The sequence below is a fragment of the Hippopotamus amphibius genome, chromosome 7 (assembly GCF_030028045.1).
Source record: "Hippopotamus amphibius kiboko isolate mHipAmp2 chromosome 7, mHipAmp2.hap2, whole genome shotgun sequence".
NCBI classification, from domain to species: Eukaryota; Metazoa; Chordata; class Mammalia; order Artiodactyla; family Hippopotamidae; genus Hippopotamus; species Hippopotamus amphibius.
Window position 1 is genome coordinate 111485260 of NC_080192.1, and position 19784 is coordinate 111505043.

The 19784-nt window shown below is 44.3% G+C and overlaps 1 protein-coding gene across 1 annotated transcript in view; it reads right to left on the minus strand.

Annotated features, from left to right (window-relative positions):
• PRKCE (protein kinase C epsilon) overlaps positions 1–19784 on the minus strand; it is a 515835-nt gene that overhangs the window by 316540 nt on the left and 179511 nt on the right. The window contains exon 2 of the mRNA XM_057740938.1: positions 5355–5418. Within this exon, the coding sequence (XP_057596921.1) occupies positions 5355–5418 (64 nt within the window). The remainder of the gene's footprint in view (positions 1–5354; positions 5419–19784) is intronic.

Genomic DNA, 19784 nt, shown 5'->3' on the forward strand with positions numbered 1-19784 from the left:
ACTTAGTTACGTATCCACCTTACAGAGAGCCTGAGAAGGAGCTGACCATTCCTGAAATGGGACCACGGAAGTTTTCATCTCAAAGAAAGTGGAAAAGAGATTCGGTTATTTATCAAAGGGACTCTCTGGGTCATCTTTGGACTTAAAGCTAAGAACTTCACCTTCCTATTTCTGTAAAAAGCTTCCTGAAGAAAAGAACTAAAATGTTAAAAGCACGTCTTTGACATGTTGGCAAACTCATTATTGGGGCCACGATTTGGACCATGATCCAGGCAGGGCCCAGGATCATAGCCTGGGGTCTGGACCCGACAGGGCCTTGTAATCAACTGTTTGGCCTCGGGCACATCACATGACCTCTCAATGTCACCATCTCCCACCAGGGGGTAATACTTGCTCTACACACATTATCATTTTAGAACGAAGCAAAGAAGATTTGATCATGTCTACCTGTCTGTGCAGCTTGAAAAAAAGTCCAGAAGAGAGCTGCAAAGATGAGATAAGATTTCTAAACTCTCTCTTCAGAAAGGTTAAGGGATTCGATTGATTCAGCCTGAAGAAGAGAGATTTAATAACTGTCTTCAAATATATGCAGCACTTTTACCCAGGGCTGATGAGAGTGTGGGGACCACATATTCTGTCTGCACTGAGCAGAGAGGGCACAAGCCCAGGCTCTGACAAGGAGACATTTCTAACGTTAAGGGCCACAGGACACAGACAAGCTAAAGAATGTTCTTCGGGGAAATACTTCAATGGGGGAAGGGTGGGGTAGAAAGAGAAAGAACATGGGGCAAAACTATGGGAAGGTCTGAACTCTGCAAAAAGCATTCTCATAGCCCTTGCCAGATATAGATATTACTCTATGAATTGTCTCTTCGTCACCTTGCTCTATCCTTGGACCCTTTCCATGTGTCATGCCCCAGAGTCAGAAACCTGCCCTCAAACTGCTTCCCTGGATACGCTGCCTGCTGCTCACTCCTGGGCACCGGGCTAGAACGCTGCTCACCTCCCTGCCCTCAGGTCTCCAGGGCCTTTAGGATATTTATGGAGCATCACCTTTATGTGAGGGTGCTGTCCTTAGAGCAGTTCCATCACAGTACCTACCATACACCCCATTATCCCCATTGATGGGTGAGAAATCTGAAGCTCTAAACTAGTAAGCACTGGAGCCAGGATTTATATTCAGGGCTGAGGCACTCCTAAGGCTACGCTCTTTCTACTCTCTGCTGCCAGTCCCAGAGAGGAGACTGAATGCTTTCTGTAGCCTGTTGAAGGGGAGAGGGCTGGACCCTACGCCCTGCTCTTTATCTTCTGCTTCCACAATACGCACTCACTCCAGAATCTGATCGAACCACAGTATTTGTGATGGATGTGCTGCAAAAATCATCCCAATTATCTTGTCTCTTTGGCATCTTATTGGAGAAACAGTTCAGGGATTCAAACTGAGGTCCATTTCCTGTTCTTTCTATTGTTGTCTAGACTCTGAAGAACTCTCCTGGGTGAACATGACACCTGGATAGAAGATGGGGAAAGAAGATTCTAGAAATCCCTGGGTCAGACCCTGATTGCCCCTCCATTGGGAGCCTGCAAATGATGGTTCACTGTCATATTCCTATAAAGAATAATATACAAATTACCTCACAACAAAGGAAGAAATATTAACTAATGTCCATAACAGGAAATAACAATTTGCACAGTTGAGAATTACATATGTTGCTGTTTATACTTCTGTTGCCTGGGCTAATTATGCTCTGATCTGAGTATCTGGTGAGCCTGTAGTGCCATGTTTACCAGGAAGCCACATGGTCATTACTTATGATAAAAGCAAACACTAAGAGGCACCTGAGACTGGAGAGTCACACAAAGCATTCTGAGAAGGTTTACTACATGGGATGATATAGGTAAAGTGCCTGGCACCATACCTGTCAACCTCTTCTACCGGCTACAGATATTAGCCAGCCCTCAGCCTTGAGCTCTGATAGATGTCTATTCAAATTATACCAAAGATCAAAATCACATGACCAGAAATGACCTTAACTGTCATCCAGCCTGACCCCTTACTTCTGGGGTTAGGCTGCCTGGTTTAGCTAAAGCACACACCAGTCAAATTCCATTATGAGGAACTGCACGGGAGATGCAAGCAATGGAATTTTATTAGACAGTTAGAAATCACATTAACTCTAGCTCTAACAGACGTGAACGTCCAGGCTTTCTACAGTGTGTTAGCAAGAAAAAAGAATCCTTTGGCACATCCCAGAATTCGGGGGTGTATTCACACAGTCTCACCCCCACACCTTTCTCTGAGCTCTTTGGTATTTGCATGTGGTGTAAAGTTTGTGCAGTTGCTATGAATATCTTTTTTTCCATTGATGGGACTGGAGCACTTGAAATAGGCGAGCTAAAGGGTGCTTGATGGCAGAAAAATAGAGTGGTGAAAACGTCAGCTGTGCCTCAATTCAACTCTTTTTTTTTTTTTTTTCACCCTTTCTCAGAATATAGAGTTAGGAATTTTCACTAAAGAAAGGGACTTAGATAAGAATCAATGAATGTCCACAGTCTGGGTGTGACAACTGTGTTCGCCCTGGACCCTTCTCACGCAATCTAGGTAGCAAATGTTGTGGCTACTCATTCTCTATTACTCTTCTTACCCTCCCAACCTTTCCAAAAGCAAAACCTCCCCTGGGCCAGGAGCCCTCAAAGTCCCAGCAGCAGGGCTGGGAGAACAGATGCGTAGAACACGAACACATTAAGATCAGCTTCTAGGAAGAGACTGCTGGAAGTCCTTCCCACTATCCAGAGAACGAATTCCAAATCCAGGAACAGCAAGGGAAAAAAAAGAGCAGGAAAACCTTCTCCTTTCCTTCAGAGCAACACATGCTAGCACTTTACAGAGCCTGGCATGTGTCAGCATTTCTGAAGTAAACTCTGTTTTCTTTAGATGAAAGAGACAAAAAAATAGGCTAAGAATTCAGTCCAATGAAAACTGCTTTGGTCATTCACATGCAATAAGCTGTAGAAGCAAGAAGAAAAAAAATCAATTGCCTCTGATTTATTTACTCATTCATTTGTCCATATCCTTTCCCTCTAATGTAAAAAAGGATGTCTTCTATAATTTTGCAAGTCATTAATCTTTTCAAAGAAAAAAATAATCCAAGCCTCCCACTGATTGCCCAGCATCTTGGCACTGGAAATACATATTTAATTAATTATCCTGTTGCATATAGATTATGTAAGGAAAAAAGGGGGATTGGTTATGTTCATCAAATGTTTCACCAGTATCTACAATCAGGACATCATTGTAATACTGTGAAGTCTGGTAAATTTGGGATCATATGCTATGTTAAAAGCAAGGAGACATAGAGATCGGACTTACGAACACCAGCGGGTGGGGCGAAGCTGGGAAGAAGTGAGAGAGTAGCACTGACATAGATACACTACCAAATGTAAAACAGAAGGCTAGTGTGAAGTTGCTGCATAGCACAGGGAGATCAGCTGGGTGCTTTGTGATGACCTAGAGGGGTGGGATAGGGAGGGTAGAAGGGAAGCTCAAGAGGGAGGGGATATGGGGATATATATATAAATACAGCTGATTCACTTTATTGTATAGTGGAAACTGGCACAATATTATAAAGCAATTATACTCCAATAAAGATCTGAAGAAAAAAAAAATGATGCAAGGTTTTACCTTACTGGGTGCTTTATTTCTTAATCTGGGTGGTGGGTACACTAGTATCCATTTTATTATTCTTTAGGCCCTTTTGTACATCTCGAATACTTCATACTAAATATTGTTAAATCTCCAAATCTTCTACAACAGTTTCTTTCTGGGCTGTTCAGGGCTGAGAGTAGAGAGGGCAAGTTGAAAACGCCAAAATTTAATTGCAATAAAGAGCACAAAATGTAAGAGACCAATTTTGGAAGGATATTTAAAGTTTTAAACCTATGCCAAATAATTGAGATCTACTAAAAGAGGACTGAATTCTATTATGAGTTCCATATACACACAATTATTGAATTATGCTGAACACCTGTTGAAATCAGGTGATTAAATCAGTCAAATGAAAATCATCAGGCACCACTGTCAAGTGCATCATTTGACCAGCGCCTTTGAATTTGCTTACATAATCCCTCCTTCATTACAGAAACTTAAAGTAGAGCTTCATCCCTAAAACTGTGGGTTTGTGACTTTGTGCTTGAACCCTGCAGTATTCTGGGGAGATGCTGGAAAAGGCCCAAGTCTCCCAGCCAGGAACTGTGCCTTCCCCTTTGGGCCACCATCCCCGTTTTTCCCTCATTGCCAAGAGGAACCCGCCTTGCTCATCCCATCTTTCCGTCATGACATTAAGGCCAACTGTTCTGTCTCCTGCCCACAGAGAGAAGAGAAGAGGAAAGATGGTCCCAATAACTAAATTTCAGTCCTAATTCCCAACCTACCTAGAGCCCAAGTCTGCCACCATCTCCCTGTTCCCGTGTGGACAAGGTTTTATCGTCCAGTCTTCCCTTCTACCCAGACTGCTCAGCCCTCACCACGCAGCAAGCCTTGAAAGGTAGTAAGTGAGCAAAGACAGGATGGACAGAAGAGGGTGTAAGAAGAAGGAAGGAAAATCCAACGATCAGAGAATATTTATACCTTATCTAATCAGCTAGTAGGGAGCAGATGTCCTCACCCCATTATTCCTCTCTAAGAGCAGAGCTTTTGCCTGGGTAAAGAACTGGTAAGGAGAAGTAACCATTTTTTTTTTCTTAAATTCAGTTATACACACACACACACACACACATTCTTTTTCAGATTCTTTTTGCTTATAGAATATTACACGATATTGAGTATAGTTTCCTGTGCTTTACAGTAGGTCCTTGTTGGTTATCTGTTATATATAGCAGTGTGTATATGTTAATCCCAAACTCCTAATTTATCCCTCTTTATAGAAGTAACATTTCTATAAAAGCTCTGAAGAAATCAGATTCTGAAATTTGACACCTCATTTGTTTCATTTCTGAATACCGTTAGACCAACTGGTTTTACTTCCTCCCCTCCGCACACACGCAAACCCCAGGGGTGCCTCCAGGGAGAGGCAGCCGCCCCACCGAAGCCTGCCTGGGCACCCACACACAGGAACGCCTGCTTTATTGGCCTCACTCTGCAAGTCGAAAATCTTCCCTCTGCTTCACCAAAGTTAACAGATGGCTGGTCCCTTTTGGTACACAGGCGTAAGCATCTTCAAAATAACCTTTTCCTTTAAAAGGTGCCAATTAATTAAATGTCACTATAATATGTCCCAGCCAAGGAGGAAAGGGAGACAGCAAAAGACAACAGGGTCGATGGATGAGAACAATGACGAGAGGTCACACTCTCCTACCTTCACCCGATGACCCCGAGAGATCAATGATCACATACACTCTTCCTTCTGGCTCCAGATCAATCTGCAATTAAGAAAATGACAGTGATTCTGTTAGTGCATTGTGGGGGCAACCCGAGAGTTCATGACATTTCCACCCCAAGCTGCTAAAACCTAGAGTCACAGCTCCTTTCAGTCCGTCAGTCTGCAACATGCCAAGTGCTAGGTGAATCAGGGATGAAGGAGAAGCATTTATGGAACATCTACCATGTTCCAGTTGCAGTAACAACGAGGTCTGAAGCACACCCAACAGGTAGTGTCATCCCAGTGGTTCCCAACTGGCAGCAATTTTGCCGCACAAGGGAAACCTGACATGAGGAACTGCAATGGGGACACTTGACACAAGGAACATTTTGGGTGACACAAAAATATCTGGAGACATTTTGGATAATCGTGACTAGAGAGGGAGTGATGCTACCGGCATCTAATGGGCAGAGGTCACGGACGCTGCTGAACATCCTACAGCAGACAGGACAGTCCCCACAACAAAGCATTATCTAGCCTCAAACGCCAATACTGTTGAGGTTGAGAAGCCCTCTGTTATCCCGTTTCACAGATAAGGAAACTGAGCTCAAAGTTCCAGGGTAAATGGCAACGCTGAGGTTCAATGCCAAGACTTTCTACAGAAGCCCCTGTTCTTTATACTATACAAATTGCTCACAGGAGATAAGAAAAGCATAAGACATTAATCCCACTCTCAAGGTGTTTACAATCTCACTGGGGAGTTTAAAAAAAGCAAACAAACAGAGAACAGTGCTGAACCCAGCTTAATGATGAGGGACAGAATAACTGATAGAAAGTATCTGGCAAACCTGAAATCAGTGCAAAAGAGCAGCCTGGGAAGACCTTACGCAGGCAAGAAAGGGAGGGCATTCCAGGGAAGCAACAGCATATGAGCAAAGGCTGGGGGTGCGCGCCGTGCTCGTGTGAGGCTGAAGGGCCCCCAGGCTCAGGGGCTGGGCTGGCTCATGCGTTTTGCAAACCCCAGACTTTACCAGGGCTGTAAGGAGAGAGCCCATACCGCTGAATTCTCACCACCAACTTTCTCCACCCAGCCTCACGCCCTCCCTCCCCACCTCCCAAACCAGCAAGTTACTTCTATACAGAAGCAGGCTGATGAAGAAAGTCAGAGGGGATGTGTCTTGTCACATCCTTCCAAGGTCTGAACTGTCCTCACAGAGTCCATGTTCTGCATGAGAGAGTAGCGACTCTGGAAACCCTGGATCACCAAGTACCCCTGGTACCCACCCCCGCCTCCACAATCCCATCTGTCTGTGCAGAGCTCCAACTGGCTCCGATGTGTCAGGCTGGTCTCAACAAGCTGTGAGTTTCTTGAGGGCGGGAACCACTAGCCCCTTCCTTTCTTTTCTATGGTCCCCAGCAAAGAGCAGGCACACATTTAGCAAGTACTACTTAGGAAGGGTCAGCCTGGGGAACACCTCCTCCTCCTACATGGTCAAGGTCAATTATTGCCTCCTCTCTGAAGTCTTTCCAGATATTCTTAGTCAGAATTAATTACCTCTCACTTGTGTTCTCACAGTACATATACATATCTCAACCACGGCACCTATCAAGCTGTAATACACTGTCAGGATGTTTCTCCCCTCGGCTAGACAGAGACTACGACAATACTATTTGCATCCCTAGTCTTTAGCTTACCGTCTGTTGGTCAGGAGACACCCAATAAACCTTTGTAGAGGTGGGAAAAGGCTCTGTGTCCCAGAGCCTATCCTGGGATTATTCACTCCTGCAAGCCCCTTCTGAAGGAAAGAAGGAAGACAGAAAGGGAGGGAGGGAGGAAGGAAGGAAGGAAGGAAGGAAGATATGTGCTAAAATGACATTCCAATGACACAAGACAGGAAGAAGAGGCAGCTATACCAGGAGCACCATATCCTACCTATGAGGTAAAAACTCACCTTGGACCCATGCTTTCCACGTCCCTCCCCCGACATCTCACTGTACTCCTAATCCAGCTTCCCTGAGCCATTCGTGAGCCCAACTTTATTTCCAGACTCAGCCTTTAGTGGTTGAGAGTGCTTACGGTTTCCCTCAAAATTTTAGTTCCCCCAACAGGGGTCTTCAACGCCCAGCAGGTGAGGCCCCTGTGACATTTCAGGCACTCTGTCAGGGCAGGGAGTGAGGGAGGCCAGGGAGCTCTCAGGTGGCCCCACAGGGTCGCTTACCTGGGTTCGGGATCTTGAGCTTGGGATCAAGACAAGAACCAAATGACACAGTCGTGATGCCAGGAGATGCCTCTCTGCATCCCTTCTGCCCGAAGAGACCATGATTTTAGGTTTCTGGGTAAAGAAAATGTTCTCCACCACCCTCACCGCTAGCACCATCCCCTGCCACAAGCATAACCTGGCCCCTGTGCTGAATTACAAACAAGAAGACCAACAGTCAGCTCTGCTGAACACAGCCCCACCAGAATCCCGTCCCTGCCACAGCTCAAAACTATCAGGGGCCCCCTTGTCCAAAAGCATGGAATTTAAATAATGCATGCCTCTCTGAGATTAGATCATCCCTATTAAACCCCGCCGGCAAAATGAAACACTTTCTCATATCCTCCAAGTCAAAGATTTCCCACGACTGTGGATTTCGTTGGCAAAGTACAATGCTATCTGAGAAAAGCAGGGCGGGAGACAGCAAAGCAATGAGATGGGCTGCGAGGCCTATCGGAAGGCAGGCAGCATGCCTATCTTTGCAAAAGGGGAGTGAGAACTTGTGTCGGGGGGGACAGGTCATTGATGATAAAATGTATTAGGATATTAACATTCAAGATAGCAATCAGAAACCATTTTAGCACCCACTGCTGCCTCCATGGCGATGAACTGCATTTCCAAACAGAAAAATAGAAATTAAGCTATTAAACATGCCAAGAGCAACAAAGAGCTTTGCAGCCTGGGCAGATGGCCACAGAGCGCTGGCTAAGCCCCAGCCAGCCAGGCAAGTGAGGAGGCTCTGAGAATCCATGCAGGGTGGTGGGACTTCAACGTGGATGACTGGAGGGGTTATCAGGTGTAAAAGGGGGTGGAATGCCTTGCAACTTCATGGCCAAATTAGCTTAATCACAAATTCTGTTCACAATTACGTGGCCCGGGTAATGAAGCAATGTAGGTGCCCAGCCCTGCACAACCCCTGCAAGCTGGCAGCCGGCATCACCACCAGGCAGCTGACACGACATAAAAGCAGGCCTCTTCCCTCCTCCCAACCATTCCCAGGGCTTCTTCTCAGCTCCTTCTCCCAGGCTTCGGGTTCCTCCCAATGCTCCCAGATGCAACCCCACTTATCAAACCGCCTTGAACCTCATACCTTTATTGGATGCACTTTCCCAGATACTATCTCTGTTTTTGACTATGATTCTCTTTCAACCTCCAGCTGAAGCCAGAAGCAAGGCAGTAGAACCGTGGGGGGAGACAAACAGCCCAGGACTGAATCCCAGTTTTGTCACTTACAGGTCAGGCAATTATTTATTCTCCCTGAACCTCAACCTCTGTCTCTTCATCTGTGACACAGGTTGTTGGGAAAATTCCATGAGACACACATGCAGAGCACTTGGCACTTAGGAGTTAACTCAGTGTATGGTGGTTAAGAGTGAATTTGCTGGCTCTCTGGCCTGAAGCAAGCAACTCTCTTCTCTGAGCCTCAGGATGCTCCTCAGTGAAATGCAGTGGATAACAGGTCCAGTGGCACTGGTGCTGGCATGATGTAAAATGCGACAATCTAAGTACAGTGAGTGCACAGCACGGTGCCTGGCACAGAACACTCAGTAATTGTTGCTGCTGTTGTTATTAAAAAGCCAGCTCTCCAAATCTGCGACTTCATCCGATGATGTTCTTTCCACTCTATCAAACTACCGCCCCACCCCTCAAAAGCATTTTCTTGCCCAAAGCTGATGTTATTACATGTTATTCCAGGACATCTGATGATTCTACAGCGCTGTGGATATCAGACGTAGAACTAAGGTGAGAATTTCGCATCCAACCCTGGAGGAAACTCAGGGGCAAAAAAGGCTATAGCCTGGTCATCAGAGGGTCACGAGGTGATTATGGGAGAAGGAGAAGCCGAGGATGACCATGTATTGTCTGAGCACCTACTAGGCCTAGGACACCGTATTGAGTGTTTCACCTGCATTAGTTCACCTAATCTCCTGTGAGGTCAGCAATACATATTCCGTGCTTTTCATATAGAAAAGCTGGGGTTCAGAGAGCTTTCAGCTGGATTCCCACTCAGCGCTGCTGCCTGGAGCACATGGGAGAGGTGACTCTGACAGAGCTCCCTTCTCAAGCCTTGCCCAGCCCAGGAGCTCCCATCTCAAGCCCTGCCCCGCCCAGGAACTCCCACCTCGAGCCCCACCCAGCCCAGGAGCTCCCATCTCAAGCCCCGCCCCGCCCAGGAGCTCCCATCTGGAGCCCTGCCCCGCCCAGGAACTCCCACCTCGAGCCCCACCCAGCCCAGGAGCTCCCATCTCGAGCCCCGCCCAGCCCAGGAGCTCCCATCTGGAGCCCCGCCCCGCCCAGGAGCTCCCACCTCGAGCCCCACCCAGCCCAGGAGCTCCCATCTCGAGCCCCGCCCCGCCCAGGAGCTCCCATCTGGAGCCCTGCCCCGCCCAGGAACTCCCACCTCGAGCCCCACCCAGCCCAGGAGCTCCCATCTCGAGCCCCGCCCCGCCCAGGAGCTCCCATCTGGAGCCCTGCCCCGCCCAGGAGCTCCCACTTCGAGCCCCACCCAGCCCAGGAGCTCCCATCTCAAACCCCACAAAGCCTTCTCTGACAACCCAGTCCCAGGGTTCTCGTAACTCTAAGCCTCTGGCTGTCCTCTGTGAGTTCATTCTCCTCCAGTGCAACTGAGTGGCTCCCAAGCCAGGCCGGTTTAAGGCAGAACAATGTGTTGAACACCTCGCCCAATCCTCCCATCCCCACCCCCCAACCCCCCAGGTCCTTGCGGAAGGTCTAGCCATAAACAAGAGCTCCATGCCTGTGAGTTAGGCACAGAGCAATGGGAAAAGAGTCGAAACCACAGAAACCAGGAAAAAGCCATCTCTGCAAAGCAGAAAGACACAAGCACTATTTTGGGTGGTGCCTGACCATTCACAAAGTCCTTCACAAGCATTATTTCATTGATTCCTCACAATTAACCTGTAAGGTAATATTACTAGCAACATTGTATGAATGAGAAAACTGAGGTCAAGGAAGATAAGCAAGCTTAGTGAGAGTGCACACACTGCCCAGCTGCAGGGGCACCGTTCACACGGTAGTCTCTGAGGACGCGTCCTCTGGAGCTGAATAGCCGGGGGTAAGTGGCAGAGTGAGAACTCGCACCCTCAGCTTCTGACTATCAGAATCCAATACTCCTCCCGGCACACACCTCTCCAGCAAGAACTCTGACCACTGGACTAGCACCCTGCCCATGAAGCCGGCTTGGCCGTCACCGTTGTCTGCGTGCCTGTGTTTGGGGGTAATCAAGTTCCAGACAAAGGAGGTAAGAAATTCATAGCCAAGATTCCTCCTAACCATGAGCTCCACTTTCACTGGAGACCTCTAGGCAAACCTCTCTCCTGAACAGCCCACAAAGGTCACCCAGACCCAGTCTGAGCTTCGCTTCCTTTTCCATCTGTTATCAGGCACCAGGGCCTACAAAGAAGCAAAAGCGAGAGAGTGGGTCAGAAAAGGATGACTCCAGAAAGGAGGAGGAGGAGGAAAAGAGGCTGCAGTGCCCCTGTTGTACCCAGTAAGTCTTAGATAATAGGTTGTTTCTTTTTTTTTCTCCTGGAGGAGGGTGGGGCGTGAGGGGGGAGGAAATGGGAAGGAGAAGAAGGGAGAGAACTCAGGACTTCCTTCCCAAGGCAGAGGACCTGCTTCCCAAGGCCGGTGCCTCCCTTCTTGCTGCCTATTCTCCCCTGCAGGCCCCTCGGGCACACGCCTGGCATGAAAGAGGCAAGCCAGACGCAGCAGGAGATGTTCAGGCAGCCGGCGTCCTCGCAGCCGCTGCTTTTGGAAAGCACAGAACGTGGAGGCACTACGATGGACAGCTCTTGAGCAGCTGCTGGGTGCTTATTTTGGAGTTAGCAGCCAATTAAACTAAAGACTCTTCATTTGAGGAGTTTGCTACTAGCTCTATGGGTAGCCTGCAATGGCTGGTTGAAAAGCAGAGAGCGCACACGTAATTACATGTTTTAAGGGTTCCACTCGGTTCACAGGCTTCCAATAGCATTTACTTTCATAACATAAGGGGAGAGGAGGATTGCTCCTTTCTCAAACGCCTTCCATGGTAGTGCAAAGATATTATGCGGGTTTTCATGTACATCCCTGCGGGACAGAACCCTGTCTGTCCAGTACATGGGAGGGATTTAATACATATTTGTACGTGTTGGCTCAGTGGATGAATGGCCCGATTTTAAACTGGATCTGCGCAACTGAATTATGAAGATGATTTACTTGGGAAGCCATCAACCTGCACAGAAGTGTCCCTAGCAGCTTCATTCATAACAGCCAAATACTGGAAACAACCCAAATGCCCGTGAACAGATAAATGAATAAGCAACCATGCTGTACCCATATGATAGACTTTTACTCAGTAGTAAAGAATGAACTCCTGGTACGTGCAACAAAACGAATGCTGTGGGAAAGGAGCCAAACGCAAGAGTACATATTATACGATTCCACTTACATAATGTTCTACAACAGGCAAAACTAACCTATTGTGACACAAAGCCTAACAGTGATCTCCTGGAGCTGGAAATGGGAACTGGATTCAAAGAGGGACAAAGGATGATGGATTTTGAATATTGTATTTTACAGTAGTAAATTATATATTCAATGGAGAACAAAGAGGCACAGAAGAACTTTTGGGGAAGGTGAAAGTTTTCTATATGTTGATTGGGTGGTGGTGACATGAATGTATACATTTGTTAAGCCACACACTTAAAGTGGATGCATTTTTTTTTTTGCATGTAAATTATACCTTAATAAAGTCGCTCTTGAAAAAGGAAAAAAAGAAGCCATCATTTCACATAAGGATTGCTCTACAATTTTCCTTTAAATAACAAATCATCTTCCCACCCTCAGGGCATTTAAAATTTCATATTCCATTTTTAAAAATAAAAGGGTTCATTCAGAGATTTTCAAGAACACATCTGTCACCCAACATAATGTACACCTATCTGTGTAGGCACACATTCACACACACCCCCACGTGTGCAAAACACGCTCCCAGCCACCTTCTCTTGTCTTCTGTGATCAAAATACGGTAATAGCAAGAAAAACACATCCAAAATGTAGGTTCCCCGCCGAATTATTTAAACCTGTCTTTCTGTGTGTGGATCTCAATTTCCTCGTATGCAAAACAAACAAAGAAAAAAATTAGGCCAAATGCTCTAGAATGGACGACCTTAAGGACCTAAATATTCACGAATAGGAGACGGCTTAAATAAATTATGGGACATCATTTTGTAGATCACTATGCAAGCCCTAAAAAGGGAATAAAAGGATCTAAATGTATTGACTTATATGAAACTATTTCTGGGATATATTGAGTAGGAAAAAAGTATGGTGTAAAGTGTTTACTATGCTAGGCTATCATGTGAATAAAATGGATGTGCATGTGGGTACACACACACACACACACACACTTGTTCAGCGTAGATTATCCTAGAAGGAGTCTTAATCAACAGGTAACAGGGGTTGCCTCAAGAGATGGAAACTATAGGATTGAGGGGCCAGAAATCAGGAAAGGGGCATTATCATTCTTCACTCTTTTGAATCATTTGATTTTTAAAACTGTGTTCTTGAGTGAACTTATCACATTTGTCAACACATTTTTGCACTACCTATTTCTAACTCAACCCCCCAGAGAGCAGCTTGCTTTGGTTCCCAGACACATCTTAAATAAACGCCTCTCAAAATTGGCTAACACACTGCTTGCCCATTCCCTGTACCCAGGTCCTAGACAACAACCAAGCAGCAGCCATCATCTCTGTGTGAAAGTCCCTTTGGCTGGGCCAGATGCCTACCTTACAGATCCCAGCTCCCCACAGGCCACAAATGGACTAAACTCAAGCTAGCACCTGCTTCCTCTTTCAACAGGCTCAGAATAGACCCAGAGAGCTGGCTCCCTCTGATGACAGAGGTGGCTAAAAACAAATAAGTCCATGTACGCAGATGCTTTCCTGAGCTGAGAAAACATCCCAAAGTGCCAAACCTAATGTCAGGAGTGTGCAATGGCTTACAAAGCACTGCCCGGTCACCGTGTCATTTTCCTCTCCTCTTTCAGGGAAATGGCAGTACATGACTGTACTCCCACTGACTCCCACAAGGAGATGCCGAGTGCAAACAGCAGGAAATGTAGCCACTTACCCCCAGTGTTGTGAAGTGAAAAATACCCACCACCTATCTGCACTTTGCATCTTGCATTTTGCTTTGCAATGCTCTCTTTCACAGGGTGTGCTTGTATCCATGTGTTTTATTTCACGTTTCCTATTTTTTACACTAAGCCAATTGCTGCGATTGAGAGTCAAGGCTCTGAAGCTAGCCTACCTGGGTCCAAACCCCAGCTCTGCCTGTCACAAGCTATGCGGCCCTTGCTTCAATGTCCTCGTCTGCTCATTGAGAATGTCAGTGGCACCTGCTTCAGAGTGCTGGAAGGATCAAACCAGAGGGTGAAGCACTTGGAGCCGTGCCTAGCACACGGCCAGCATCCTCTAAACGTCAGCTGTCAAGTCATTAGGGTTATTTCCTGCCTAGACTGTGAGCCCCTCTTGGGAGGAGCCACGTGTCCCTTGGGGGGTAGGGGGAGCTTCCACAGTTGTTGATCCAGGGCTGGGCACAAGGCAGGGAATCAGTAGAGACTCCAGGTGGAAGTGAATGGATCCATGTGGAACAGAGCCGAGCTCAGTCAGGAGCTCAAGATTGTGCGATCAGAAAAATGATCTCCAGACCAAGAACTTTTCTGTCTCTGTTATATCACAACCTAGCAGGACCTTTCACCAAGAGCTGCCCACAAAGACTTTCAGCTCCTGACGCCCTTCAAATCCTAAGATATTATAATTGTTATTCAACACTTTGAGCTCCTCATGAAGAGAGACTCTTTTATTCATAGTAACAATCACGACTCTAATAAACACCCTTTATTGAGCACTTTACACAAGTTATCTGAGTGAGGGAGGCCATATCCTTATCTTAACCATCTCAGGAATGAGAAAACTGAGGCTCATGGATTTGAGCATCTTGCCCACATTCTCACAGTTCGAAGGGCAGCCTGGATAAAGGCAGGGCTCTCCAACTCCCGACCCAATGCTCCAGTTTCCTTGGACCCAGCCAAGGGCATGGACTCAAGGAGATCCTGTGGAAAGAACATGTCGTGAGCTGTTCAAGGAGCCCATGCCATGTGCAGGATGGTGGAGTCGCTTCTTGGGCACAAGAACAATGAAAGTAAAGCTTTGTCATTGTCCGGGAGCTCATAATTGAAGGAACACCAATCCCACAGCAAAACAACTGGGAGGCTCAGACTCTGAGACACAAACAGGGTAGGACGCCCAGCTTCAGGGAGTAAATGCCCTCCAGGAAGTATAGCTGTATCGGGATTTTCTGTATATTAAGTCCTATGTGCTACCGCTTTTCATCAGATAGTTGGAGCCATGTCCAATGAGGAAAAGAAGAGTTTTATAAAAATCACAGAAGCATGAAAGCTGAGTCATAGGCAACTTTGAAATCACTTGGTTTAAATAAGCAAAGAAATACAAATTTAAACAAGGGTAAGAATTTTTTTCTTTTGCCTATCAAATCAGCCAAAGTTTCTTTGAGGCTATGTATTCTTGTGTTATTTGTTTATTAAAATATAAACAAAATTAAGTATCATGATGTGTTCAGTTTTTAAAAATCAAAACTACATGTGAACTTACAATGAAAGGCAGCAGTCTCTTGCCCTATACTCCCCAGAGGGAGTGAATTTTAATAATTTCTGCTTGGGTTTTTCTGGTCATCACTGCCATGTCCCTAAATAAAATGTTTATACCTCAATTTCCTGATTTCTTATTTTAGACATTCACTCTTGCCCTGCTGCTATGGTAAATGAGGATTTAGCTCACCCACCACCTCACTCCACTTTCCTCCCTTCACAAAATAATTACACATCGCAATTCTCAGTTCCTTCTCTACTCTTCTTTACAACTGCAAAAAAGCAATCTAAATGTCAATTTCTTGTTCCACCGACTATAGACCCTTGACCCTACACTTTCTAACTGGAGGATATGAGTGCTTCCAGCACTCCCCATCCTCTGCATCTTTACTGTTAGACTATCAATGTTGACAACACTGACATTCTTTTCTAATTGTAGTTGAGGTCTATGTTTTGTGAATATGTTGGTTCCAAACTCTGAAGATGAATTAATAGCATTTACTTAATATTATAACTTTGTAAATGATATCACATATACTTTCTTTTCCGTAGGTCCAATGTGACAATCCATCTACCACTCAATGGAGAATATACCTAGCATCAAATTCGAATGGATTCTTTTTTTTTTTTTCACTCTACTAATTGCCTTTCTCAGATCCTGAAGTTTCCCCTGGGTCCCCTTCTCTCAGGGTCTGCCCCTCTGGAGACCCTCACTGTCCACTTCTCCCTAATCTGGGCTGACTGGGGTCTGGTCTCCTGCATAGCTGTAGTACTGTGACTTATTTTCACTGCTCTGCTGGATGCAGTCACTGTTGCTGGAATCCATCATCTTATTTTGGGTTATTCCCTTGTTTTTGCCAGTGAAGTACATTCTGATTGAAATATTGATTAAGAGTGCATAGAAAGCCAGCTTTCTAAGACTTTGCATGTCTGTCCTCACATATGATTGATAGTTTGGCTGGAATTCTAGGTTAAAAAAAATCATTAACAGAATATTCTTCCAACATCAATGTTGCCAATGGACTCTGATGTCAGCCTGGTTACTGTTGTTTAGTATGTGATTTTGTTTTGTCTTCACTCTCTAGCAGTTTTAGGACCTTTTTTGTCCTCAGTGTTCTGAAATGCCAACATGATATGTCTCAGGGTATTCTTTTTTTGATTCATTGTATCTGCTCTTTCGATTCGCTGAATTTGTGGGAGATATTCTTCTAATTTGTCCTTTGCTATTGGCCTCTTCATTTTCTCTATGAAATTCCCATTATTTGGCTATTGGGCGAGTAAAATTAATCCCTATGTCTCTTACTATTTGTTATATATATTTCCATCTCTTTTCTCCTTTTAGTCCATATTCTAGATTTCTTTGACTATATCTTTTTTTTTTTTTTTAATAAATTTATTTATTTATTTTTTGGCACACGGGCTTAATTGTTCCGCGGCATGTGGGATCTTCCTGGAGCTGGGATCGAACCCGTGACCTCTGCATTGGCAGGCGGATTACTTAACCACTGCGCCACCTAGGAAGCCCCCTTTGACTATATCTTACAACCCTTCCACTGAACTTTTATATCTGACAGTAGTATGTTGAGTCCAGAAGTGCCTTCCCATTGTCTGCACCTCCTTTCTCATAGCATCCTTTTCTTTTTCTTTTTTTTTTTTTTTTTTTTTTTTGGTTTATGGACACAATATATTTCTGTGAACACAGGGTTAGAGAGTGGGAGCTGGCCATGATAGCAGGGGGTCCCCACCAGCTATGCTAGTTCTCCCAAAACCATTATACTGTTTCTTCTTAAAAGAACCTTCCAATTTCTGGCACTGAGAGTCAGCGTCTGGCTCCAGGTCCTTCAGCAGTGAGAGTAGTGAGTATACTTACTACGTATGCCACCTACAGACCTTCAAATAGTCCCTTGCTTTCAGCTGCACATCTCACTCCTGCCTCTGGGGTGATTACAGTCTCCATTCCTAGAGCTCCTTAAGAGTCCTGCAGAACAGCTGGCTCTAGGCTAGGCTCTGGTAGCCACCGCACATGTTCCGGGCTGTGGCTCCTTTGTACTTCTATTTTGTTCCGTACTTTCCACCCTGCCCTCTCCTTTCTTTTCCCAGAAATTCACTGAAATAGTTTGATGATGGCATCCTTCTGCTCACTTACTAGTTATAAAATTGTATGTGCCCACCTTTTTCCTTTTCTGTTATCTAAATGGGATCTTGAGTAGGCAAAGCAATAAACATATTTGCTCCTAGCCCACCCTGAATGAAAATTCTAAAACCATATCATCTTAAATTATATTATCCAGGGCTGGTGAGAGTGGAGGAGAAATAGGCCCCCTTACACACTGCTAATGAAGTGTATATTGGCACAAAATTTGCAGGGTGGTTTGGCATTATACAACAAAAATCCTTTGACCTAGAAATTCTATTTCTGGGAATTTGTCCCAAATCACACATGTGCAAAAAGATTTAAATACAAGGATCATTATTACAACATTTCAAAGAGTATAAAATTAGAAACTAATTGTTCAATAATAGCAAACTATTTAAATAAATTATAGCATATTCAAATCATTAGATACCATGCCATCACAAAAAAATCTCGCAGAATTATATTTAATGACATGGAAAGATATTCAAAATATGGTATTAAAAGTGGAGTGAAAATGAGATTATAAAGGAATGTATATACTGTGATCCAATTTTTAAAAAATAAAACGTGTGTGAGCAGGTACACACACAAAGGAAAAAAACAGTTATCTAGAGGGGAGTAAAACAATGTGTGATTTTTTTTCCTTGTGCATATCCATAGTTTTTCTAAACTGTCTTTTAAAATCTACTTTCTACTATAACTTGTGTGATAAAAAAAATCAAACAATAAACTTATTGCTTGACGGACATTATGTGTCTCAATCCCCTCATTTACAGGTAAGGAAACTGAAGCACAGTGAGGTTACACTCAGGCATCTCAGTAAATTAACCGTAGCTGGAAAAAAAAAAAAAAAAGATACTCAGTTGTCCCAATTTTCACTGCAGAATTCTTTAGGGTGCAAGTTAAATGTGGGACAAATTATGTTACATTTACATACTTCTTTAAAAGTGTAATTTTCTGGTCAAATGGTCACGGCATTACTCAGTCCTAAGCACCAGTTATGAGTGGTTAGTAGCAGACATGTTCCTCAGTTGAACACAGAACATAAGAGAAGCTTCAATAGCTCAAGAAAATAGAACACACTAGTTTGAAAATCCTGTGTTTTGATCAAATCGTCTTCTCTGTCAATGTTCTTGCTCCATTTTTGTGGGGTGGTGTGGCCCACAATTTTATACCTTATACACTGTTAACCTTTAAGCTACATATTATGTAAGAAGCTTCCATAACAACAAAGACTTTGTCAATCAGGTGATGAGCAAGCATTTCTGCTGTGACAAAGCCATACAGTGTATCACTTAGCACGCAGTGTCACCATCTTTGTTTCTACAGGAGTTCTTTGGACTATATTCTCCCATTTGTCCTCAGTGTCCTATAAAACATATAATTTCTTTAACTTATAAAAATTTTTAAATGCTGATTCTAAGAAAACCAAGCATAGGTCTCAAACATGTAACACAGAGGAAAAGGTAATTTACTAGGCAGGTCAACATCAGTAAAATCTTACCCTCAATTACACGTTCATCAGTTAACTCCTGAACTTTGAAGGAAAACATTAAATTTTTAAAACTTTTAGATTTTGTATCAAAATAGTAAAGATGTAAATAAGAAGTCTGACATAATTTCCAGCTTTCTGGGATAAAGCCTACCTTAACATGTAACCTAATGAGCATGCATGAATATTCAACTGGATTTTTCCTATAGATAAATGAATATATAGGTTTTCAGGTACAAATAATATATGAAAGCATGGACTATCTATTCTCCAAAAATGGCAACTCTCCTTATAATCCTCTGTCTGTTTTCTATACCTTTATGAAGTTGCAGGTCTTGTAAAATGAAAAGGCTAGTGCAGCTGGACTCATGAATCACACATACTGTGCTGAAGCCCCACCAACATCTGAACTAGAAGGGAAGATACTTCCTGAAGTGCATGGCAAAGGATCAGCAAATGGTCCAAGCTCTGAATGTCAGGATAGTTCTGAATTCATGGCTTTCTCTTGTGGCTCTCAGATTTCCATTTATTTTGTTCAAGCACTAAAAAGACATATCACAAGTATGTCATGTTATACATGGACCATATGGGAGGGATTCTATGAATTTCATCTACTTTGTGAGGATAGTTTGGGGCTATCTACAATCATTAATTAACAGAGGCAGGGCTTGAAATAAATAGAAGAAAGCACAAAAAAAGTCCAAGCACAAAAAAAGGCCTTAGCCTCTCAAAGGCATCAAAGGAAAATAAAGTGTAAAATTTTCAAGTCTATCCTTAGAATAGTCAGTGCTCTGCTCATTGCGCAGAGTAGATGTAACTGGAACCAAGTTTTAATTAATAGATCTTTCCTAACATGTTGAACCTTTTG